The sequence below is a fragment of the Octopus bimaculoides genome, chromosome 1, assembly GCF_046866305.1.
Source record: "Octopus bimaculoides isolate indiv1 chromosome 1, ASM4686630v1, whole genome shotgun sequence".
NCBI lineage: Eukaryota > Metazoa > Mollusca > Cephalopoda > Octopoda > Octopodidae > Octopus > Octopus bimaculoides.
Window position 1 is genome coordinate 91,495,636 of NC_142928.1, and position 26,656 is coordinate 91,522,291.

Genomic DNA, 26,656 nt, shown 5'->3' on the forward strand with positions numbered 1-26,656 from the left:
ATAGGCTGGGTTGATAGTGTTATAGCATCGTACTTGATTGTATTCTCATTGGGTCAACACAAAGGTTCCAATAGTCAAAATAGTAGTGTGCTAGATAAAAAGCTTCCTTTGTTAGAACAAAAAATTTAGTGAAATAACTTTATTATAAAGTTGGTGTTTTTAACATACGTTTAACACAGAAAGCTTTGTTCCTAAAATATAGGGTGGTCTCAGGTAATTTAGTAAATTTAGTATCAAAAGGGTTAAGCTCTCTTGGTTTTATATTTCAAATTCCGCCAGTAATTTAGTTTCGTGTGCCCCTGGAGGACATCTATAGTATATATACTTGTAATAAATATGCTATGGATGATCCTTTCTTAATGAAGATATTGCCCTTGTCCTTTGGCTGAAAAAAATTAATGATAAAAATCCATGATTATTTTATTACTTGTTTTGTTCCTTAGACTATCACCATGTGGGAGCAATGCTTTAAAAGGATTAGTTGATAGTATTAACCCCAGTATTTATTTTTCTTTACAGTCTGACACTTACTTTATTGCTTCCTTTTGCTGAACCACCAATTTGCAGAGATGTAAACAAACTAACACTTGTTAAGCATTGGTGGGATGAATGCATACACATGCGTGCGCATGCACACACACACATTATGATGGTCTTTCATACAGTTTCCATCTACTAAATTTGATCACAAGGTGCAGCATAGAGGGGACTGAACTCCAAAACACCCTACCGTATTAATGCGACAATTCTGCGTATTATGTAGTTTGAATTAGAAACTGTAAGGTGTGTGAGCAACTGGTTGTGTTAATGGTAGAAGAAAGTGGAATTGCATTAGAAAAAGTTTTAATCGATCTTCTCGGTAAGTATGGAGGCTAAGAAAAAATAGAAGAGGCATTAAGAAGTTGATGTTAAGAATTGCTTTAACAGAAAATGAAGCTGTAAGAATTAACGAGGAAATTGTATGTAAGATTTAATAGCAGACGTATCCAATTTAAGAAAAGTGAAGATAAATGATAAATGAAGAAGTATGGAACAAGTAATTGTTATACGCTTATAGAAAAACAATTTATATTATAGAATAGATACATGCCTGTTGAAGACGAAAATGTATGTGAGAGTTATTGTATTGGACGTGTGTATAATCATAGAGAAAGTGAAAGACATGAAATGGATGTGTGTCTGTGTTTTTTGCGGCTAATTTGGCAGGAGTTTTGCAGTCAGCAGGAGGTGGTTTGTGTTTTATCTCTCGATCAATGGCTGGACAAGTAAAAATATTTTTTTAATGTGTGTTTTGGGGAAAGGGGATCCTTTGTAGTGGGCGTCAAATGAAAAGAGACATGGATAGTTTTATGACTGAACTTCTTTTGAAGTTGGCGTGAGACAGAAGAATTGATGTGCATGCGTATGTCCGCGTATGTGTGTATGTTTGATAGAGTGTGCGAGATAGAGAGAGCAATGTTGATGGTGTGTGTGTATATGAGAGAGAGAGATAACTTAAATTTTTTATTCAGTTTTTGTAGTGAGTGAATGTGTGAGTGATTGACAGAGAAAAACCGAGAGAGAGTGGTTATGTATGTATGTATGTATGAATGAATGGCTTCAGTGACACACTCACATACATGCGCGCATGCAGGTTGTTTTAATCAATTTTCTCGGTAACTTTGGGGGCTGAGAAAAAATACATAGCGTGTTCCAATCTATGCACCCGTCTCCACATGTGTGCCATCTTTCAGGCGAATCCACCCAGCCGTTTGGCCATGAACCTTGAGACAAGAAAGAATTCAATGGTCGCCCATGTTCTATTTATATTATAGATTAATGTATATGCATATATTTATAACTACTACTACTACTACTACTACTACTACTACTACTACTACTACTACTACTACTACTACTACTACTACTACTACTACTACTACTACTACTACTACTATTATTATTATTATTATTACTATTATTTAAAGCATCTAGCTGGCAGTATCATTAAAACACTGGGCAAAATGCTAAGTGGTATTTTGTCCATCTTCACGTTCTGAGTTTAAATTCCGCTGAGGTCGACTTTGCCTTTTATCCTTTCAGGTGTGATTGACTCATCCCCTCCCCCAAAACTGCTGCCCTTGTGGCAAAATTTGAAATCCACCTCCTCCTCCTCCTCCTCCTTCTTCTTCTTCTTAAGGTGGTAAGCTGGTAGAATCATTAACATGCTGGGCAAAACACTTAGTGGCATTTCATTGATCATTACATTCTGAGTTCATATTCCATCAAGGTTGATTTTTATATCTTTTCTGGGTCAATAAAATGGACTCCAGTCAAGTACTGGAGTATACTTGTCGTAAAATGGAACTTTGATAAACCTTCCTGCATATATTTTGCATCCAATAAATCTCCTTTGTGATTTTTTTTCTATTTTATCATATTTGTATTGAATTGTGCCTCTAGTAGTAAAAATCATTGTAATTATTATTACAATAGCAGAATCATTAACATGCCAGACAAAATGCTGCCAAGCATTTTGTCTATATTCATGTTCTGAGTTCAATTTCTCTGAGGTTGACTTTGCTTTTCATCCTTTTTGGGGTTGAAATAAACATCAACCCCAATTGAGCACTGGGGTTGATGTATTTGTCTAGAGCCCTCACACCTGTGTGCCTATTTTAGAAAGGATCATCATTGTTATTATTAAGGTGATTAGGTGGCAAGGTGGCTGAGTTGTTAGCATGCTGGGTAAAATGCTGGTAAGCATTTCGTCTGTCTTATGTTTTGAGTTCAAATTATGCCGAGGTTGACTTTGCCTTTCAACCTTTTGGGGGCGGGGGGCAGTAAATTAAGTACCAGTTATGCACTGGGGTTAATATAATTGACTAGAGCCCCCCCCCACCCAATTTCAAGCCTTGTGCCAATAGTTGACAGGATTATAATCGTTATTACTATTATTATTATTCAGACCAATAAAGTGTCATGCATCACACACACACACACACACACACACACACACACACACACACACACACACACACACACACACACACACACACACATGCCAACATGTATGTGTATATGTTTATATATATATATTTGTGTGTATGGGTACATATATGCATGTGTGCGTGCACACATACACACATACACACATACACACTTACACACAATTGCATGGATTTCAAAGAAAACAAAACGTTATATATGAGACTGTATGTACGTGAGTGATTGCACATGCAAACTTGTACAGATAAACATATGAAGGTATAGTGTCCTTAAAACAGGACATTGAAAAACTGATGGAACATCAAGTATTTATTGGTTGTAATTAATTGTAATTAATTGTAGAATAAACATTAAAATATCATGCATTATAAAGTGGAAATTATAGAGAAGTGCTTAATTACACACACACACACACACACATTTATATACACCTTAAAAGGATATGATGTTTTATAATCTGATACAAATATGATAAAACGGAAAAAAAAAAGCACAATGAATGTTGATTGGAAACAAAAATATGTGCATGAAAGTATATTAACATTCCATTTGATGACAAGTATACTTAATATGTTAAGATCCAAGAAGCTCTAAATCAGTGGTCTCTGAGGGTACATATAAGATTTTTGGGGTCCATGCAACAAGATTGTAAATTGAGGTTCCACAGTAGTATTTTAAGGGCTCCTGAAAAAATTTTGCTTCAGATGTATGTATTGGTGTGTATTGCAAGAAACAACTAGGTTTCTTTCTCTAACATTTTACATAGCTCAACCTACACAATTTAATGTGCGAAAATCAAAATCGGAATTTTGAAAAGTTTCTATAAAAATGGTTTTTAAACGTTGAATGGCTATGGGGGGTCCACCAGAATAAAATATTAATCAAAGGGGCCCATAGATAAAAAAATGGTTGAGAACCCCTTCTCTAAATGTTGAGTGTCTCCAGTTGTGTAATTTGTTTTAATATCTCTTGACTACAGTGTTAATAAGTTTGTTTATGGTCACTACAATGTGGCTGTCCTCTAAGAGATGATGAAACTGCCATTTAACCCCAGGAAGACATCTCCTCTAACTGGTTTATTCAGTGCACTTCTTGCACTTGATATTTATTGCAAGCAGATGATAACTCCTGCTAGCCTAGCTCCAAGACCACCAGATCACATGGTTTCGATCTGTATTGGATCTCTTTGGTGATGGGTACTTGTTCACCACGTATGGCAGCAGTTTACCTCACTTGCACTCATTTTGTAACTAGGAAACTAGTCCATTAGAATATTTCTGTTCAAGATAGAAGTAGATAGAAGATATAAACAATACTTTTTGGTATGTCTTCCTGGGTTAAATGGCGATATCATCATCTCTGAGGGAACAACTACATTAAAGTGGTCATAAACAATATATTTTGATTCATATACTGCTTCTATCTCAAACAGATTCTTAGAGATTAATAAGTTTGTTTTGTCAAAATTGCCTGAACATTTGTCACCACTATAAAAGCTCTGAAACTGCTGTAACATTATATTATTCAATTATTTTGTGTATCAGGAACCCCCTAATTTTTGTGGCTTAAAATTTGGAAAAAAGGTTTTCTAAGGGATTATATACTATCTATGTATAAGAAACTCCCATACATTTTAACCTAATTTTTGATAAAAAAAGAAAAAAAGGATCCTTATGCACGTTAAAATATGGTACATTAGGAGAAGGAAAAGAAAACAAAGTTGTGTCTTATCTTGTTTCTGTATTTCGGGGTTATGGCTCCTGCTTCAGGACATTTGGTAAAAGTGGTAGTTTGGAAAAGTTGCTGTTGCTCAGATGTGTGTGTAGATACACATATCTTACTCAATATCATGAGGAACAGACTATATTTATTAGAAGTGTAGGAATGCATTAAATCAAGCAACATATTAATGCTGGCATGAGTGAACGTAGTTGGTATGAAACTTGGATGATCAAGTGATTCCTAATATTTACTTATTTTCTTTTTTATTTATAGTTACCTTCATCTCATCTTCAACTGCATTTTCCAAATTATCCTTGGAATACCACTTGAGTTTGTGCACAAGTTTTGGCGCCTGTTCCTTGTTTACATGCTGGGTGTTCTTGCAGGTGAGCTATATCAAATTCATATCTTAAGCTATTCAATGAGTCTATCATTCATTGGTTTTATAAGTATACTTCTTAAAAATTATGTAAAACTTGAATGTCAAATTGGGATATAATTTTGATTTTCTAAGTTATGTTCATTGAGAATTATCACTTCATTGCTGTAAATTAACAAAAGGATGTTTATAAGACAAGTTCTCTGCTTCTGCTTATATATATATATAATCAAAATAAGCAACAAGGATTTTAAAGATGGTTGCAGTACGCATGTTTCATGCTACTCCATTTATTTAAGTAATGTGAGCATTACATTAAATGCAATATGTAGAGCAATCTTCAGCTGCACGAAAATGCAGAAAATTACAGTAGAATAGACATATTATAATTGTGGCAACATTTCAAATCCAAGTGGGAGGAAGAATACGTCAAGATGGATTTTTATGTATTCTTCCTCCCACTTGGATTTGAAATGTTGCCACAATTATAATATGTCTATTCTACTGTAATATTCTGCATTTTTGTGCAGCTGAAGATTGCTCTACATATTGCATTTAATGTAATACTCACATTACTTAAATAAATGGAGTAGCATGAAACGTGCGTACTGCAACCATCTTTAAAATCCTTGTTGCTTATTTTGATATTTTGATCACCTAGTTTTTGGAATGGTTTTTATATAATACCATACCATACTATATTCTGGTGCCTAAACATAAGTACCATATTCAATTTTTGAATCTAAATCTAAACCTATATATATATATATATATATATATATATATATATATATATATATATATATATATATATATATATATATATGTATATATGTATGTATGTATATATATACATACACACACACACACACACACACACTGCATGAGTCGTCTAAGAGATCATAAATCAGTAAAAAGATGCACTCGTATATCTGTCAGTAGAGTGGGTATATTTATCCGAAAAATATTGCATTATATATATATTTAGTGATATATATATATATATATATATATATATATATATATATATATATATATATATATATGTATATATATATATATATATATATAGTGACACTGGGGTACAAATATACTAAGCCCATTATACCCATCATGATAACGGTAAAACTACCCATCTGATAAGGGTACACCATTCTCATGCATCACAACCACATACGTGCGACATGGTGATTTCATATTAAAATAAACAGTGCATGACCTTGTTGGTGGGGCCCAGTTAGAATTATTATTATTAAGGCAATGAGCTGGCAGAATCGTTAGCATGCTGGGCGTAATGCTTAACGGTATTTTGTCTGCTGCTACGTTCTGAGGTCACATTCTGCTGAGGTCGACTTTGCCTTTCATTCTTTCTGGGGTCGATAAAATAAGTACCAGCTGAACACTGGGATCAATGTAATCAACTTAACCCCTCCCCCAAAATTGCTTTTGTGGAAAAATTTGAAGCCATTATTTTTATTATTATTATTATTATTATTATTAAGGCAGTGAGCTGGCTTAGCAGCATTTTGTCCATCTTTACGTTTTGAGTTCAAATTCTGCCAAGATTGATTTTGCCTTTTCATCCTTTCGAAGTTGAGGAAATAAGTACCAGTTGAATACTAGGTTCGCTATAATTGATTAGCCCCTTCTCCAAAGATTTCAGGCTTTGTGCCTATTGTAGCAAAGATTATTATTCTTTTATTCTTTTACTTGTTTCAGTCATTTGACTGCAGCCATACTGGAACACTGCCTTTATTATTATTACTATTATAATAAGGTGGTGACCTGGCAGAACTGTTAGCACGCCGGGCAAAATGCTTAGTGGCATTTCATCTGTCTTTACATTTTGAGTTCAGATTCCACTGATGTCAACTTTGCCTTTCATCCTTTTGGGGTCGATGAATTAAATATCAGTTGAGTAGTGGGGTCAGTCTAATCAACTGGCCCCCTCCCCCCAAAATTTCAGGCCTTGTGCCTATAGTAGAAAGGATTATTATTATTTTACTTATAAATTATTGAATGCAAATACATATAATGCACTCATTCATTGTTTACACAACTATATAATTCTACAGGTTCCATGGCACATTCTGTCACTGACAGGTTTTCATTTCTTGGTGGTGCCAGTGGTGGTTGTTATGCCTTAATTGGAGCACATCTTGCTGCTGTCATTGTGGTGAGTAATTAAATGACTATTGAAGCTCAATATTCATCTTGTGATTGTAATTATTATAATTATTAATGCTTTAATTTCATTTTGCTGTTTTCAGATGGGTGAGTTTAAATAACCACTAAATACAATAGTGTAACAGCATTAGATATACCAATTTTATGTATTAAATGCCTTCCTGGAAGCTGGTATGTAAATACTAATGGATTGCATAGTGAAGTACCACGTACCTACGTGCATTAATATCTACCACCTATATTCACCTTCTGCATATCCACCACCATCCCTCTCTCTTTCTCTCCAGCAAGATATCTATCTCTATCCCTCTATTATACTTTAACTTCTCATCAACTGGCACAAAGTCACCTCCTTCAATACTACTTCCCACCTCAGTTGAGTGGTCTGGTATTGTAAGTTACTTGGTGACTCCTCTGGTGCTGGTGCCATGTAAAAAGCATCCTATTCTGTAAAGTGGTTAGTGTTAGGAATGGCATTCAGCTGTATAAACCATGCCAAAGCAGACAATAGAGCTTGGCGCAATCCTTTGGTTTGCCAGCTCTTGTTGAACCTTCCAATCCATGCCAGCATTGAAAACAGACGTTAAATGACAATGATGAGGATGATAAAAGCCTACTGTGGTGGTAGAGTTAAGTACAAGGGAAATAACTCTTTTGAAACCCGTTGATTAAAATGTTTGAACTCTATAATCTAAACAAGTCATGGGCAAATTGCAACCTGCAAGACTTTCTGAATGGCATGCCTAAATGAAAAATTGCCTTGTGACAAGATTTGAAATTATAATAATAATAATAATAATAATAATAATAATAATAACTATTATTATTATTATTATTATTATTATTATTATTATTATTATTGAGTGAGACAGCAGTGCATGCCATCAAAGTGACACAGGGGTACAAATATACGAAGCCCAATATACCCATTAAGACTATTCCATCTGATAACAATACACTAGGCACATGCATCACAACCATATATGTGTGACATGGTGATCTCCTATCAAGAGAAACAACACATGATCTTGTTGGTGGGGCCCAGTTAGAATTTTCTTCAAGTCAAGTTGTCCATCCTGCTCAAAAGGTTCCTGAATAAGGTTTCTTTTTAAGGATGATGAACAAAACACCCAGGTTTCCAGATTATTCGAACCCCAAAGAATTCCTCTCAACACATGGCTATGATACTCTCCAACTATTTCTGCTTATGATCAGAGATATACATATCGTCAGCCACCAAGGGACATGCTCAACTGGTTATGGTCAAACAACTGACAAGCAAATCTGTGGTTTTGAGCAGGATATTTGCTGTAGCCCATCTTTTATGCCAAGACAAAACACGTACAGGGTATTTATTATTATTGTCATCATTATTATGAAAAATTTTCCTTGAAATCTGTTGTATTTTATACATTATCCACCGAGCACTACCCAGATACCTGAGGTAGATAGTAAATGTAATGTTAAAAAAGAAAGCACATGTACACATGAGTGCTCAATAAAGATGCCATAAAACCGTGAAGTTTAAGGTGATAGTGCTCTTCATAAAATGTGTGCAGTGTCCAACAGGGTTATTTTTCTGTATCATTGTCATCATTATTGTTATAGGTAGTAGATTGCAGAATCTAGAGAAGTTTGGTCTTAAATTCCTATACTATTTACTATTATTATTATTAGAGATATTAATATTTCTAAGTCTCTCTAAAGGAGACTATGGCAGCAGTACTGGATATTAATAGTTATCGCCAAGTCAACATGGCAGTCCAAAAAATAGGACGAATGCTGCCGTTGATTAGCTCCAAGAGGCCATCCTCTTGGAGCTAATCAATGGCAGCATTCGTCCTGGGGAAGCTGCTGACCTCCCCTGTTCGGAGGTTATAATGGTCACAGGTTCGTGTGTCACATAGCTAGCTAGAGGCGATGGCCTCTTGGAGCTAATCAACAGCAGCATTCGTCCTATTTTTTGGACTGCCATGTTGACTTGGTGATAACTATTATTATTATTATTATTATTATTATTATTATTATTATTTGTTGTAATTATTATTTGTTGTAAATTTAGATTCTGTTTAGACTGGCTCAGCCTCTTACATGCTTATATGTTAATTCAAGAGCTGGATATTTAATTCCTTAAACAACTGAATCTTCATCATTGAACAATAGAAATTCTTTGTTAAATCTTTCTTTAAGAATACATTTTTTTTCTGGTCAGAACAAAATCACTTATAATTTGATATTCTTTTTCTAGAACTGGAAAGAGATGAATTACAAGTGTTGGGAAGGTTCCTTCGTACGTATGCTATTCAGTGCACCAGTTCGTCTAATAGTTATTCTTACATTGGGTAAGGAACAAAATTACTTTTTAAAGAAAATGCATACATATATATATATATATGTATGTATGTATGTATGTGTGTGTCTGAGTGTGTGTGTGTGAATGGTTTCAAATTTTGCTACAAGGGCAGCAATTTTAGGGAAGGGGATGAGTCGATTACATTGACTCCAGTACTTGACTGGTACTTAATTTATTGACCCTGAAAGGATGAAAGGCAAAGTCAACCTCAGCAGAATTTGAACTCGGAACATAGCGACGAGCGAAATACCACTAAGCATTTCGTCCAGTGTGCTAATGATTCTGCCAGCTTGCCACCTTACTGTAATAATAATAATAATAATAATAATAATAATAATAATAATAATAATAATAATAATAATAATAATGTACATCCACTATTTTTATTTTACAGACATACACAGCATGTTACAATGACCTACACGTATTTCCACAGACCATGATGAAACTGCACTGACAATATTGCAAAGTTGCATTTGCAACAATGTTCAGTCATTGCGGTGGAAACTTATAAAAAAAATAAAATAGTAGATGTACAAGTTTCCATATGCTTTATTATTATAATTATTATCATTATTATACACTCTAAGGAACCTTTACAGCTCTGATTAGGACACACAGAATTACTCATCTGGAGAATTTACCAGTGACTAACAATTCATTGTTATGCACTGGCATTGGGTACTAACCGCTGTGGTTAGCTGGCATCTGGAACCAAACTCAGAGCTAACATGGTATCTGCCTGGGTAATATATCACTACAAACTCATGTGTGTATATATATATATAGGTAAGTGGTAGGTTTGCCTCGATATATATATATATAGTTATATATATATATATATATATATATATATATATATATATATATATATATATATATATATATATATATATATATATATATATATATATATATATATAATACCACCTATACTTAACATATATGCTTCATGTATTTGCTGGTAGGCTGCAGTTTGGCATGATGGAGAATACTTTCTCAAAGTGCCAGGTGTTAAAACACCTGAAAGTCCATCAACCCAAATTGCAGTCTACTGGCAAATACACAGTTTATATACTAGGTACCTGTGGTTGATAATGTTTATTAAACTACCACTGTTATTATTTCATATTTGGATATATATATATCTTTCTTTCATGTTCTACTTGCTTCAGTCATTTGACTGTGGCCATGCTGGGGCACCACCTTGAAGGGTTTTTGTCAATGAATCGACTCTAGGAGTTATGTTCTTTTGAAGCTTGGTACTTATTCTATTGGTCTCATTTGCTGAACTGCTGTGTTACGGGAACATAAGCACACCAGTACTGGTTGTTAAACAGTATTGAGAGGACAAACACACACACACACACACACACACAGAGATATACCCATATATATATATATATATACACGATGGGCTTCTTTTAGTTTCCTTCTACTAAATTCACTCACAAGGCTTTGGTTGACCTGAGGCTATAGTAGAAGACACTTGCCCAAGGTGCCTAACAGTGGGACTGAACCCAGAACCATGTGACTGGGAAGCAAGCTTCTTACCACACAGCCATGCCTATATATATGTGTCGATAAGCCAGCTGGAGGAGATGTCCTCCTGGGGCTAAAAGCAACAGTAACATCCACCCCTAGGGGTCAGCCACACTTAAGTGGCAATATACTACACTTTATCGTGCAGTTACTGTTAATACTTCATTTAGAGAATTAACATTGCTTGTTTTCACCTTTTCAATATCAGTGAAGAATGTCACTGGAAAAGAAGATATAAGATTTTGCCAGGTTTTTCTCTCTCACCAAGGTCATCAGCTGTCGAACGCCGAAGAAGGGAAATAACCCTGAAATCCGGATACGTTCGTGCTGCTGGTCGTGGTGAGAGGGATAACTCCCTTGGCAAACAGGACACAGTCGTGTGTCGATAAGCCAGCTGGAGGAGATGTCCTCCTGGGGCTAAAAGCAACAGTAACATCCACCCCTAGGGGTCAGCCACAATACTACACTTTATCGTGCAGTTACTGTTAATACTTCATTTAGAGAATTAACATTGCTTGTTTTCACCTTTTCAATATCAGTGAAGAATGTCACTGGAAAAGAAGATATAAGATTTTGCCAGGTTTTTCTCTCTCACCAAGGTCATCAGCTGTCGAACGCCGAAGAAGGGAAATAACCCTGAAATCCGGATACGTTCGTGCTGCTGGTCGTGGTGAGAGGGATAACTCCCTTGGCAAACAGGACACAGTCGTGTGTCGATAAGCCAGCTGGAGGAGATGTCCTCCTGGGGCTAAAAGCAACAGTAACATCCACCCCTAGGGGTCAGCCACACTTAAGTGGCAATATACTACACTTTATATATATATATATATATATATATATATATATATATATATATGTATATATATATATATATATATATGAATTTATTAACTCTGAGACAACATTAAATAATTCTTTTGGGGTTTTGGGGAGAAGTTGATATTGAAGTAAATATACCTATAAATAATAGTGTATAAATAACGGGTTAAAAAGCCTAGCTTCTAAGAATGGATAGTGAAATTCAAAGGGTTGCTTTGTTCCAAAGGTAGAACAGCTGTCATGTATACAGAGGATGTGGCTTCATGGATTGCCTTCAACATTTTCTAGTCACAGTTTTTTTTAACCTGATTTTTGCACATTATTTTTTATAACGTTATTTACTTTGAGATCCACTATTCCAAAAACAGATATATATATATTATTTGTTGTTTTTGTGACCTGCTGGAAGGCGAAAGAGTTTTGTTGCTGTTTGTTTTACATTACTTTACATCTTCCTTGATGAATAGGATAATGTATTTTGAGTTTTTAGAAATTTGAACATTTGCATATTTTTGAGGGATGTAAGGTTTATTTTTTAAAAATTTATTCTCAGCTATTTGATCTTCTGATCATGTGTACATCTTCCATTCCTACCAGTGAGTCAACTCTTAGCGGTATGCAATGATACACATAATAACACTTTTGCAATAACATTTGGTGTGGAAAATTTATTCACTGTGTATACATCTACTGCAGACTGATGTAACTGATGCTTCTAAGGAAGAATCATTTATGCATTGATATCATGTTGCTTTTCTCAAAAACTCTAAACTGGTAGACTTGTTTACATGTGAGTCATAATTCATATATATAGATATATATGGCATTTGTAAAACACACACACACACACACACACATATATATATGCCTGGTCCACAAAAGGAGTTTTCTTGTGAGGACCACTGGATTAGATAACTCCATACATTATGCATTTATAATATATATATATATATATATATATATATATATATATATATATATCATCATCATCGTTTAATGTCTGCTTTCCATGCTAGCATGGGTTGGACGATTTGACTGAGGACTGGTGAACCAGATGGCTACACAAGGCTCCAATCTGATTTGGAAGAGTTTCTACAGCTGGGTGCATATATATATATACATATATATATATATATATATATATATATATATATATATATATATATATATATATATATTAAGCATTATGTATGAAGTTATCTAATCCAGTGGTCCTCACAAGAAAACTCCTTTTGTGGACCGGGCTACAAACCACATAGTAAACTTATGTATAGGGGTGTGATGTAGACTCCTATGCAGTTGAAATGCAGCAAATCCAATCAGTGATGATTATTTCATGAGGAGTATATAAAATATAAAGAAAGTCGGGAGGTATGAGATGAATATATTTATTTCACCAGCGGAGGCGCAATGGCCCAGTGGTTATGGCAGCGGACTCGCGGTCATAGGATCGCGGTTTCGATCCCCAGACCGGGCGTTGTGAGTGTTTATTGAGCGAAAACACCAGAAGCTCCACAAGGCTCTGGCAGGGGATGGTGGCGAACCCTGCTGTACTCTTTCACCACAACTTTCTCTCACTCTTACTTCTTGTTTCTATTGAGCCTGTAATTCAAAGGGTCAGCCTTGTCACACTGTGTCACGCTGAATATCCCCGAGATTTACATTAAGGGTACACGTGTCTGTGGAGTGCTCAGCCACTTGCATGTTAATTTCACAAGCAGGCTGTTCTGTTGATCGGATCAACTGGAACCCTCGACGTCGTAAGCGACGGAGTGCCAACAACAACAATTTATTTCGCCAGTTGATACCCACAAAATTATGATCGTTTCACAGCCAACATCATGGAAAAATATATTTTGAAGATGACTTTTTGTATATGCATATTGGAACTGGAAAATGGATGTAACTAAGTATATATAAGAGATAAAAGTGGAGGTGTGTGGCTTAGTGGTTAGAATGTTGGACTCATGATTGTACAATTGTGGTTTTGATTCTTGTACTGGGTGACGTGTTGTGTTCTTGAGCAAAACACTTCATTTCCACTCAGCTGGTAAAAGTGAGTATTCTTGTGACAGACTAGCATCTCATCCAGGTGGGGAATATACACACCATGGAAACCTGGAAACTGGGCCTATGAGTCTATAATGACTCAGGAAGGAATTTTACTTTTTTTTTTACTATGAGAGAGAGAGAGAGAGAGAGAGAGAGAGAGAGATCTATACAAAAGTTTACTGTATTCTAAAGTCTGCTATTCTTATTTTCAGTGTTTACTGATACTGGTAGTGCCATCTACAGAAGATATACCACTACTGGAGGAACTAAAGTGGGTATTTCTGCTCATATTGGTGGTATGCTTGCTGGTGAGTAGGATTTAGTTTTACTGCTTTTTCAGGTAAAGTACTGTCATGCCTATGACTCTTTGGCAGAAATGAAGTTATTCTCAAATCAGAGATCTGGCCCACATGTTTGCAACAAAGTATAGTCTGCTAACAATCAATGACCAGATGGTAATGTGGAAATGGGATTTTCTGTCAGAAATCTAGGACTCACAAGGCCAGATCTTTACCCAGGTTTCATGACATATAAGTAAATGAGACTACAGCACTTCCCCACTGAGAGGGACGTTGGTCTGTCACAGGGCTAACTTCTCAGCTATTGGTGGAACTCCTTTACAACTGAGTGAACTGGAGCAGCATGAAATCAAGTGTTTTGTCTTTGTGAACACAATGCTATGAACAATCTTGGAATTGAAGCTATGGGATAAAGTGATGAGAAAGGGTCCTCAACTGCTGAGCCTCACCGAGGAAATGACAAAGAACTGGGAGTTGTGGCGATTTATTGTGCTTGAGAAGACGTGCCGAGATAAGAAAGACAACTGTCATCCATACATACAGGTTTGTTCTTTACAGGTGGTGGTGCCACATAAAATGCACTTGTGCTTGTGCTACATAAGCACACCTGTGCCAGTGGCATGTAAAAAGTACCCAGCACACTCTGTAATGTGGTTGGTGTTAGGAAGGGCATCTAGCCATAGAAACCATGTCACAACAGACAGTTGGAGTCTGGATAACTCCCTGGCTGGCCAGCTCTTGTCAAACTGTCCAACTCATGCCAGCATGGAAAGCAGACATCAAATGATGATGATGATGATATGATTGTGAGTATGATGTCTTAATCGCTGCTGAAACTGGGCGGTGGATTAAGTTTTCCACCTAAGAATTCAGGACACAAAAGAGTGGAATAAGTCTTGCATCATATGACTTTCTAATGGTTTTATTGAAGGCTGCTCTTAGGGATGTGGAGGATGTCATGGGCAGTCACCACCTGATTCTGTTTGCAGTCACTTTACTGTAAAATCACTTGTTAGCTGCATGGTGACCTCACTAGGGCTGGTGATTCCCCACCACCAACAAAAAGATAGTATCAATACGTCCTGTAAAGTGGTTTGCATTTGGAAGGATATCTAGCCATAGAAGTCATGTGCAGTACATATCACATTGCTTCCTGTCAAACCATCTAATGAAAGATGCTGTAAAACGATGATAAACAATGATGCGGATGATGGTAATCTCAGTTAATAAACGGTTTTGAACTCACTATATTACATAAGACCTAACTGAGATGTTTTTCTTCAGTCATATTATATACAATGTTGGATGACTGGGCCAGGCCTAAGAATTCTTGATGTTTGAACAAAATTACTGCATGCAAGAAATTATAATGTCTGGTGGTTGTTGTAGAATTATTGAAACTTGAATAATTTTTGTAATATATAGTTTCAAGATACATCTCATGGATTCACTAGGATGCGTCATCAGTGATGTTCCTGATAACAGATGAACTGTAGACAGGAACATCACTGCAGGCTAGCTAGTGAGTTGGTCTGTAGAGAAGGGACTTCCAGTTAGGTGGGAGAGGTGTCTGAGACTTCAGATGGCCAATCATATTTGCCCTCACAGTATGTAGCTGAATGAAGCGAAATAAACAATACACTGACACACTCTTCTTTCTGGTTATTTTTGTGTATAGTTATACTAGCGATACTATACAAAGCTATACCAGCTCTTGATATCTGGCAAGAATTCTTTCATGAGTTGCCTCCATGTCTTCTTCTCAGAGCACAATCAGTTCACACATGGTCACCTATTCAGCAGAATTTGCAAAGATAACTATGTCACAGTGGAGTTTCATTTGTATGATGTGCTCTGGGAATTTGAATTATTTGGCAAGATCCAGTCTGCTCTCAGTCTGAGTCTGTGGAAAATGGACATAGTAGTTGATGTTCCCGTGAACAAGAATTTTCTTCAACTTTGATCAAAATGATGGTCTCCTTCCTGGGGCGGTATTTATTTGCAAATTGATAACTTAAATATTATAAGCTTAATGGTTACAACCACAAATTGCAACTGGGCCAGAGATTCTGATCCTATTGTTGGGAACTGATATTCTGATAAATACAATGTTACTATTTACATCCTTCTTGTTTTTTTTTCTCCACAGGTCTGTTATTAGGAGTTCCAGTTATGAAGAACATCAATGAGTTACCATGGGAACGGACTCTTGGACTGGTTACTGCTGTCATTTATGTAATATTCACCATGATCGCTGTTCTCATTAACATTCTTTATCATGATTATCCAGACCCTAATTTAGATCCTTGTTAATTCTAAAGATATTATTGATATTATTATTATTATTATTATTATTATTATTATTATTTTTTTTTTAGTAGTGTTATTATTACTATTACATTAGGATGGCAGATTGGTAGAATTGTGGGAGTCAGAAAAAATGCCTTGCAGTATTTTGTTTGCTCTGTTACTTTCTGGGTTCAAAATCCTACAGGTGTTGCCTTTAGCTTTTGTAAATAGAATAAGTATCAGTCAAATAATGAGGTTCGATTTATTCAACTATATCTCTTCTCTCAAAATTTCAGACCTTGTTTTATATATTAGAAACAATTATTATTATTATTATTATTATGGTAGCATGGGCAGAATTGTTAGCATGCTGAGCAAGATGCTTAGCAGCATTTCGTCTGTCTTTACATTCTGAGTTTAAATTCTGCTGAGGTCAACTTAGCCTTTCATCCTTTCAGAATTGATGAAATAAGTACCAGTTACGCACTGGAGTTGATACATTATTTACAATTAATGGATATTTATCCTCATCTTGTTTGTGTTAACGACAAATAAGATGAGGACAAATATCCGTTAATTGTAAATAATGTAAATAATGTACATAATTCCTCATCTCTTTATATAGAACTGGAGTTGATGTAGAACTGGAGTTGATGTAGAACTGGAGTTGATGTAGAACTGGAGTTGATGTAGAACTGGAGTTGATGTAGAACTGGAGTTGATGTAGAACTGGAGTTGATGTAATCAACTAGTTCTCTCCCCGCAAATTTCAGGTTTTGTGCCTATAGTAGAAAGGATTATTATATAAGCAAGGTAGCAGAATTTCTTGTGTGCTGATCAAAATATTTTGTGGCATTTCATCTATCTTCATCTTCTGAGTTCAAATTCTGTTGTGGTTGACTTTGCCTTTCATCCTTTCGGTGTTGATATAATTGGCTAGCATCCCTCTCTGTTCCCAAAATTTTAGGCCTTGTACTTATTCTAGAAAGAATTAGTATTATTAATGTTATGTTTATTCTTGCTATGATAAGGGTGGTAGATGACAGGCAATACCAGAACACCAGGCAAAATACATTCCAGTATTGAGCTACATCTCCTTAACATTCTGACTTCTTCAAATCTTGCCAATTCTGACTTCATCTTTCACATTCTAGATAGCTGACGAAATAAGAACCAGTCATTCTTTCTCCACAAAAGAGTTTTGTACCTAAGTTAGAAATCATTATTACTGATGGAAAAATTTTTATTATCATTATTATTATTATTATTATTATTATTATTATTATTATTGAGGTTACAAAGAGTGGCGAGCTGGCAGAATCATTAGCACACCATACAAAATGCCAATAAGCATTTTGTTTATGTTCTGAGTTCAAATGATGCTGACTTTGCCTTTCATCCTTTTGAGGTCAGTGAAATAAGTATCAGTTGAGCACTGGGGTTGATGTAATCAACTAACACCACCCTCACCAAAAATTTCAGGCTTTGTGCCTATAATAGAAAGGATTATTATTATTATTATTATTATTATTATTATGGCAGTGAGCACTAGTTAGCAATCTGGATGAAATTCTTAGTGGTATTTCGCCCGCCACAATGTTCTGAGTTCAAATTCCACCAAGGTTGACTTTGCCCTTCATCCTTTCAGGGTCGATAAAATAAGTACCAGTTGCACACTTGGGTCAATGTAATCAACTTATCCTCACCTCCCTCAAGCTGTCCTTATGGCAAAAGTTTGAAATAATAATAATAATTATTATGATTATAATTATGATTATTATTATTGAGGCACTGAGCTGGCAGAACCATTAGCACAATGGGCAAAATGCTTAGTGGTTTTGCATCTGCTGCTACATTCTGAGTTCAAATTCTGCTGAGGTCAACTTTGCCTTTCATCTGTTTGGGGTCGATAAAATGAGTACCAGTTGAGTACTGGGGTTGATGTAATTGACTAGTGCCCTCCCCCAAAATTTCAGGCCTTGTGCCTATAGTAGAAAGGATTATTATTATTATTATTATTATTATTATTATTAGTGTGACTGCCATTATTTTTGTTGTTATAAGGGCATTAGATTGTGAGTATTACTAAAGCATTGAACAAAATGCTTTGTTAAATTTTGTTATTGCCCCTTACTTACTGAGTTAAAAATCTAAGCTTCCTTTCAACCTTCCAAATTCAATAAAATATGTACCAGTTAAATATTGAGGTCAATTTAATCAGCTGTTTCTGCTCTTGGAAGTTACAGCCTTTTGCCAATGTTTAAGATATTTTTGGTATCGTTAGTATTGTTTTAATTATTATATTTTTTATTATTAATAAATTATATATTTTAGCTTCTTGCATATTTTTTCATTGCATTTGGATTGTCAACAAAATTTTGTGCCTTAACAAAAAAGTAAAAGTTAAAAAAGAAAAAGAAAAAAAAGTAAAAATAAAAAGTAAAAATAAAAAAAAGCAACCACCCTCCTCAAAAGAATTCATGGAATATCATTTTTAAGAATTTTATTTTCATTATCATAAACTGCTATTTTTATAATTGCTATTAATAACTGTTGTCATAATATGATTATAACTGGGTAAGAAAATCATCTTCCAACAACAGAAGAGAATTGTATTTTATTGAAGAGGTGTTGTTGATTTAATGATGAAAGTACCAACTGACTTACTGCCTGGATGTTTATTGTTGTATGAAAATCAAAGTTGGGACTGTTATAGCATGTTTTTCAGTAACATCACAAAACAATTCTGTTGGCTTGTTTTTTTTTTAAATGTGACAATGTGTGGGTGAGTTAGCTCCTTTATATCTCTTGTAGGTGCCAGCATGACTATGTGGTTTATGTTTGCCTCATGGTCACTTGATATCTGCATCCTGAGCAGATATCTTCTATCACATCTTCAGCTTAATGTAAATTAACTTGGGTAGAAGAAACTGTGTTGAAACCTATTGATTTATTGTCTGATAAGTTGTGGTTTCTGCTCCTTTCCCCTCCTATCCATTCTTGATGGCCAAGGAAAGCTTATGGCCCTGCTTCATCTTATCCATAGACGTAAAATTAAAAGGAGCATTATGAAGAATTCCCATTTTCTCTTATTACCAAAATGCTTCTGATGGAGAGAATGTTTTTCCTCTTCTTCCTAGGCTTGTTTGTTAATTTCACCTTTATTTGCTCCAGGTTAAGCCACTAAAACAAGGTCTCATTTTTGCATCTATTATTTAATTCCCATGTGATAAAGCAATAGAACAAATTACCAGAAAGTTCAAAATAGAAATGCAGTTTTATTCTTTGGGCAAAACCTATTATGAGATTAAGGCTTTTGGTAAAAGCAAGAACATCTCAACAACCTACTTATCTATTCCAAATCTCTTGCTGATGATATAATTAATAGTTTTTTAGTTTAAGCCCATGTTAATCATAATAAATTAGATCCATGATCAAAGGTATTCTAGCAATGACTGTCTTGTCTTTTTGTAGATCAAGGATTAGTTTGTTTAATGTGACTTACTTTTGAGATAAATTTAACTGATATTTTTTGGAGGTTGCGCAGCCACATGGGGGCTTCGTCCAGTTGTGGCTTTTCTATTGAATCTTTTCCCCCTAAATTACCATCATCATTTCATAAAAAAACCCCCATAAGGTACAAAAAAATAATTACTGAAAATATCACAAACATCAATGAAACAAAGCAATAACAGCTACAATAATATATTAAGAGGGTGAAAGATTCACAGAATTATTAGTATCAGGGGTAAAAATGCCTTGTCAAATATGCTCCAATCTTTAATGCTCTGAGCTCGAATCTTTCTGAGGTCAGTTTTAGCTTCTATTTTTTTGCAGTTGAAATAAAGTATCAGTCAAGTGTTAGGATTGATGTAATTGATTGATACCCTCCCCTCAAAATTGCTGGCCTTCGTTCCAACCCATGCTAGCATGTAATACAGTGATTAAATGATGTACCTAAGTTAGGAAAAAGCTATTAACTGCATTTTTGTTTTCCCTTGAGACTAGAGAGTTACACTCTCTTTCCTCTTCAATAATCTGACACTGAGCAGTGAAGTATGACAATTAGCAAGTCTGCATGTTAATAGCTCCAGTTAATAATTCATCTATCCACACAATCTAGTACCTGTCTAGCTGTGCACTTGTCTAAAGGTCTGCCTAGTCGCAAAGTCTCTAAGTCTGATGTTTAGTTATTGAACTGTCTGCCTATCTTAATTATTTTCAACCTGCCTCTCACATAACCACACAATGTCACCACTCACCACGTAGGGAGACAATGTACATGAGAACAACAGAGATTTAGTTATGTGGAAGTTGATGTTGTTTTAAAGCTGCCATTTGACCTGACCTTCAATTTTAAGAAAATAAATTGCTTGGGATCAAATGTCAGGCTTTTCTGTAAAGGTGGGATAGACCAATCTTATTAGGAGGAAGTGGGAGAGAGAGAGAGTGAGAGAAGAGAGTAAAGTGAAAAAAGGAAGGAAGAGTAAGAAACCCAGTGAATGGTAGAAAGAGGCATTTACTGACGAATAGGTATGAGAGGAGTTGAGATATTAATACTAACTGGTGGGAAGGGAAGGTAGACAATAGATGCCCTGTAACTGAACCATGATGGATGTGGGGTGGGGGGCAACTTACTGTGTAGAGAAAGTAAAAAGGTGTAAATTAGCTTCCAGTGAATTGATGATAGTAATTGGGATATACTGAGTGATGGGAGAGAGAGATAGGGAAAGAATGGCAACCTAACTATAACACCTCAACATTAACCAGTAATCTAGACAGACAATTTAGGTACCCCATCCTCTCCCTTGGTTCAATGGTTCATGTTCTGTTAATAACTCTGTGTCTATGGCCAAAATGCTAAATTCTTGTTACCATCACCATCATGTTATCAAGTATACTATCTTTGTTTTAACAGTGATTTCAGTGGATCTGAGCAATGGCTAACAACTATTTGACTCCATTCTTGCTTTCAATCATTGTTACTGTCCTTGAAAGCACATTCACATCATAATTGTATGCCTTACTTATCTGTTATCCTTCAGTTTTAACTTGGAACTGGGAATCCTTTTTTTTTTTGTTTTAATATTTTGTTGCTCATTACATTTACCTTTGTCTGATTCACAATATCTATTTCTTGATTATTCACCAATTAATGTGTTACAGTAATGTATGGACTTGTAGAATATTACATTAAATGCGTTGCAATATTAGAGCATTGGAAGGCAGTCAGCTGGCAGAATCGTTAACATGCCAGGCAAAATGCTTCGTAGCATTTCATCTGTCTTGACGTTCTGAGTTCAATTTCTACCAAGGTCAAAATTTGCCTTTTATCCTTTCAGGGTCAATAAAATAAGTACCAGTTGAATAATGGGGTTGATGTAATCAACTTACTCCTCCCTTGAAATTGCTGGCTTTGTGCCAAAATTTGAAATCAGTATTAGAACATTGTAAGTTAGTGAGCTGGCAGAATCATTAGCATGCTGGACAAAATGTTTATCAGCATTTTGTCTGTTTTTATGCTCAGAGTTCAAATGCTAGCAAGATTGACTTTTGTCTTTCTTAATTTGGGGTTGATGAAATAAATACCAACTGAGCACTAGGGTTGATGTAATTTACTTAGCTCCTTCCCATGAAATTGGCCTTGTGCCAAAATTTAAAAACAATATTAAAGCTTTGTCTCTATTTGGCCCCAAGTTTAAATCCAACTGAGATTGATTGCTCACCTTGCCTTTCATTCTCTTGAGAGCCTGTAATATAAATTGACCTATATTCCTGCGCTCCAAAATTTGGTTAGCTGGGTCATGACATCTGTGGTATAGTATTTGATTTGCCCATGCTGACAGAGAGGTGTATGAATATTTGAAAGATTCATCATTGTGATAGCTAAAAGTCAGGTGGGGATTCACATTCCCTTTCTACACATGCAGTAAAGTAACGGTAAGTAGGACAACTGGAAATGTATGGGGTAGTAAACTATTACCAACTGCTCTTAGCAGTTGCAGAATATTTTTGACACCAAATTGTAAAACTGCCAGACTCATTGCTTCATCTTTTGGTGGAATATTTTCTTTCAACTTTTATGGAACCAGATTAACCTTCGATTTGATTTGAGAAGAATTTGTTATTTCTTAATTAAAATTCATTTGGTAAGGGAATTGGGTATAATGAATTCTATGAGCACTAGTATCTTAATGGTACATAGTTTATTACCACAAGTGAATCTGTAAATGCTGAGCAACTAGATATCTATCAGTATGCTTGTCTACTCATTGGTTATAACCTTTACTAAAATTTACAGTTCTGGTTATTGTTAGAGGAACTCCATAATTGTTAAAAAACAGAATTCTCTCTGTTTTAAACTTTCCAAACTTAAAAGAAAATTTGTCAAGACAACGACTTGATTGTTGGTTTATATGAATTGTTCCTGTTGTAGGTTTTCTTGTTCTTTTTTTTTTTTTTTTGCTATTCCTCGAATTTACTTGCATCTTCATTAGATCTAGGTTTCTTGTTTTAGCATACATGGTTTCCTCCTCTCTTTCCCGACAAGTCCAAGAGGGCTGGCAAGGGAAAAGGCCTCCCTATTCTTTCTATATGGAGGAACATAGCATAGTGGTTAGGGTGTTGCACTTACGATTGTAAGATTGTGGTTTTAATTCATGGATTAGATGATGCATTCTGTTCTTGAGCAAAATTCTTCATTTCACATTATTCCATCCTCACAGCTGGTAAAGCGAGTTATCCTGCAATGGACTGGCATTCCATCCAGTGGGAAGAATATGTTTGCCATAGAATCTAGGAAACTGGCCCTATGAGTCTATGTGACTCAGGAAAGACCATTGATTCTTTCTTTGAGTAAACCATTAAAAAATACTGTACAACTTGTCAGAGAGGAATGATGATATATGAAGTGAGAAAGACTAGGATTCAATACCTCCACCCCTTTCCTTTTTTCATCGTTTACAATTCCTACTATATTTCATTATATGGGGTACTACAGATATTCAACATGAAGAGATAGCTCATGTTTGGAATTTAGTAATAATGAAAAATGTCAGTCCATATGCATTTTAAGTAAAAAAAAAAAAAAAGAAAAATGAAACTATAGTATGAATGTTATGTGAATATATTACAATTTCATTGCTTTAAAAAAAATTTTAAACATATTTCTTTTCACCCCTCCCCAACAGAAAAAATTTCAGAAAATAAAAAAGAACACCTTACTAAATTTTATATTTTATTATTTGAATAAAAAAAAATTAAAAAAAAGCTAACGGTAATACATCCTGCTGAAATATTTGAGAAATGGTTAATTCATATTTCATATTTTAACTTCAATGCCAACATTTTCTTGCATTTCTATTTTGCCATTTTGATTATATGTAATGTTCCAAGTATTAAATGTTAATATGAAACATTTGTCGTTTTGTCTTGTTCTTCAATATTTATTGAGTCTAAACAGCTGTCATATGTTGATCCTGATAAAGATTTTCCTTTTTATATAGAAATAGAGGCGCTTTTTCGTTAGTAATCTGCATACCAAATAAATGAATGAAAAGCAAACAAAAATATCCATGAATTTTTATGGATACATTTACAATATAATAATTCGATTTTATTCAAAAATTCCTTTGTATAATAATTGCCCTTAGTTTTCGAATAAATTTTCCCTAGTTTTAATTTGAATGCATATTTGATGGTTTCCACGAGTTATTTCCCTTAGATCTTAGCACTGCTAAATTAGTCAGAAATGCTATCTGCATGAAAGTACTTAATTGATATTGGCTTCAAATTAAAGCGGCGACCGAGCAGACTCGTGACAACGCCGGACAAAATGCTTTGTGACGTTTCGTCCGATTTTACATTTCGAGTCCAAATTTCGCCGAGGTCGACATTGGCCTTTCATCCTTTCGGGATCGATAAAATAAGTGCCAGCTGAACACCATGGTCGATATAATCGACTTCTCCAACCCCACCCCACGAATTGCTGGCCATTATAATTTATAGGAACCTTGTAAGTTTGAATCTAAACCGGTCATGGGCAAAATGTGGTCCACAGTCCTTTCTGAATGGTGCGCCTGAGCCATGTTATACACTGCTAGCTTCTTGAAAACGGCTGCACATGTCTTAAGCATTGTTAGCTTAATGAAGCAGTTATGTACTTTTCTAAACCTCCCAGATTCTTGAATACTTTCACAATTTGTTGAAAGATATAGGCAAGGCATTGTTGTTTCGTAAGAAGTTTGCTTCCCAACCACACGGCTCCAGTTTCAGTCCCACTGTGTGACATTCTGGGCCAGTGTCTTCTAACCAAAGCCACGTGGGTGGATTTCGTAGACGAAGACTAAAAGAAGCTGGTCATAAAATATAAAATAATAATAATAAATGTGTCCTTTTAAAGCCTAGCCAGGATTATGGGCCCGGTTTCCCGGTTTCAATGGCGTATGTGTTCCCCAGCTGGACGGGACGCCAGTCCATCGCAGCGTTACTCATTTTTGCCAGCTGAGTGGACTGGAGCAACGTGAAATGAAGTGTTTTGCTCAAAAACACAACGCGTCGCCTGGTTCAAGAATCAAAACCACAATCTTAGGATCATGATGCTGACACCCTAATCACTAAGCCACGCGCCTCCACTTCGTATATCATCGTTTAACGTCCGCTTTCCATGCTAACATGGGTTGGACGATTTGACTGAGGACTGGTGAAACCGGATGGCTACACCAGGCTCCAATCTGATTTGGCAGAGTTTCTACCGCTGGATGCCCTTCCTAACGCCAACCACTCCGAGAGTGTAGTCGGTGCTTTTACGTGCCACCAGCACGAAGGCCAGTCAGGCGGTACTGGCAACGGCCACGCTCAAAATGGTGTATTTTACGTGCCACCTGCACAGGAGCCAGTCCAGCAGACACAGGCAGACAGGCAAACAGACTGGCAGACAGACTTTTACTATTTTACGATTATGGTGTTATTCCTTTTCGTGAATAAAATCTATAAGGTTATATCTATAAATGATAGACGCATATTTTTTAACAAGCTATGAAATAGTAAATTATTCTAAATGGTTTTACTATAAAATAAAAGCTAAAAATAAAAAGAGAAATGGATTAGAATATTTATAACGGTAGACAAACCTAACATTATATTATGAAATTATTTACGTTGTACAAAAGTTATCTCCCTTGTAGCACAAACCGATATCGCCTCAATAACCAACACCTCGCCTGATTAAAAAATGTGGTAGTCATTCCTGGTATGTTTTTCTTTTCTTTTTTTACCATAAATATGCCAGCACACTGAAAGCTAACCTAAAGTAAACAACGGCAGAAGACGAAGAACGAACCTTTTCATCCTTACGTTCTTTTATTCGTTTATTTGTTGCAGTCATTTCACTGCAGCCGTGCTGGGATACCATCTTCAAGGGTTTTTTTTTGTTGTTGTTGAACAATCGATACCAGGACTTATTTTCTAAGCCTAGTACTTATTTTATCTGTTTCTTTTGCCAAACCGCTAGATTACGTGGACGTAAACACGTCAGCACCGATTGTCGAGCGGTGATGGGAGAACGAATACAGGCGAAGAGACGCACACACACACACACACACACACACACACACACACACACACACACGCACGCATTCTTTTAGTCTTTCACTTGTTTCAGTCATTTGACTGCGGCCATGCTGAAGCACCGCCTTCAGTTGAACAAATAGACCTCAGGACTTATTCTTTGTAAGCCTAGTACTTATTCTATCGGTCTCTTTTGCCAAACCGTTATGTTACGGGGACGTAAATACACCAGCATCGGTTGTCAGGTGAGGATGGGGGAACACAGACACACGAGCATACATACATATAAGCTTGACATGGTTGATTCTTTCTTGTCTTGGGATTCACGATCAAACGGCTGGGTGGAATTGCACGATAATCTATACATATATGTAGATTGATCCGGTGGTAATGCTGAGCCTTGTTTTTTTTTTTTTTCATAGCTTTCATGGTTACCGAGATAATCTACATAACATGGAA

General features: G+C 35.6%; 1 protein-coding gene and 1 long non-coding RNA gene across 2 annotated transcripts in view; one reads left to right on the plus strand and one right to left on the minus strand.

Annotated features, from left to right (window-relative positions):
* The window catches only part of LOC106881256 (rhomboid-related protein 2), a 118,681-nt gene extending 94,636 nt beyond the window's left edge, over nt 1-24,045 (plus strand). The window contains exons 6-10 of the mRNA XM_052968234.2: nt 4,984-5,096; nt 7,165-7,265; nt 9,525-9,618; nt 14,255-14,350; nt 16,491-24,045. Of these exons, the coding sequence (XP_052824194.1) occupies nt 4,984-5,096; nt 7,165-7,265; nt 9,525-9,618; nt 14,255-14,350; nt 16,491-16,654 (568 nt within the window). The 3' untranslated portion in view covers nt 16,655-24,045. The remainder of the gene's footprint in view (nt 1-4,983; nt 5,097-7,164; nt 7,266-9,524; nt 9,619-14,254; nt 14,351-16,490) is intronic.
* LOC149137625 (uncharacterized) overlaps nt 23,068-26,656 on the minus strand; it is an 8,150-nt gene continuing 4,561 nt past the window's right edge. The window contains exon 2 of the long non-coding RNA XR_016242281.1: nt 23,068-26,656. This exon is cut by the window's right edge and continues 990 nt beyond it. This is a non-coding gene — a long non-coding RNA (uncharacterized LOC149137625).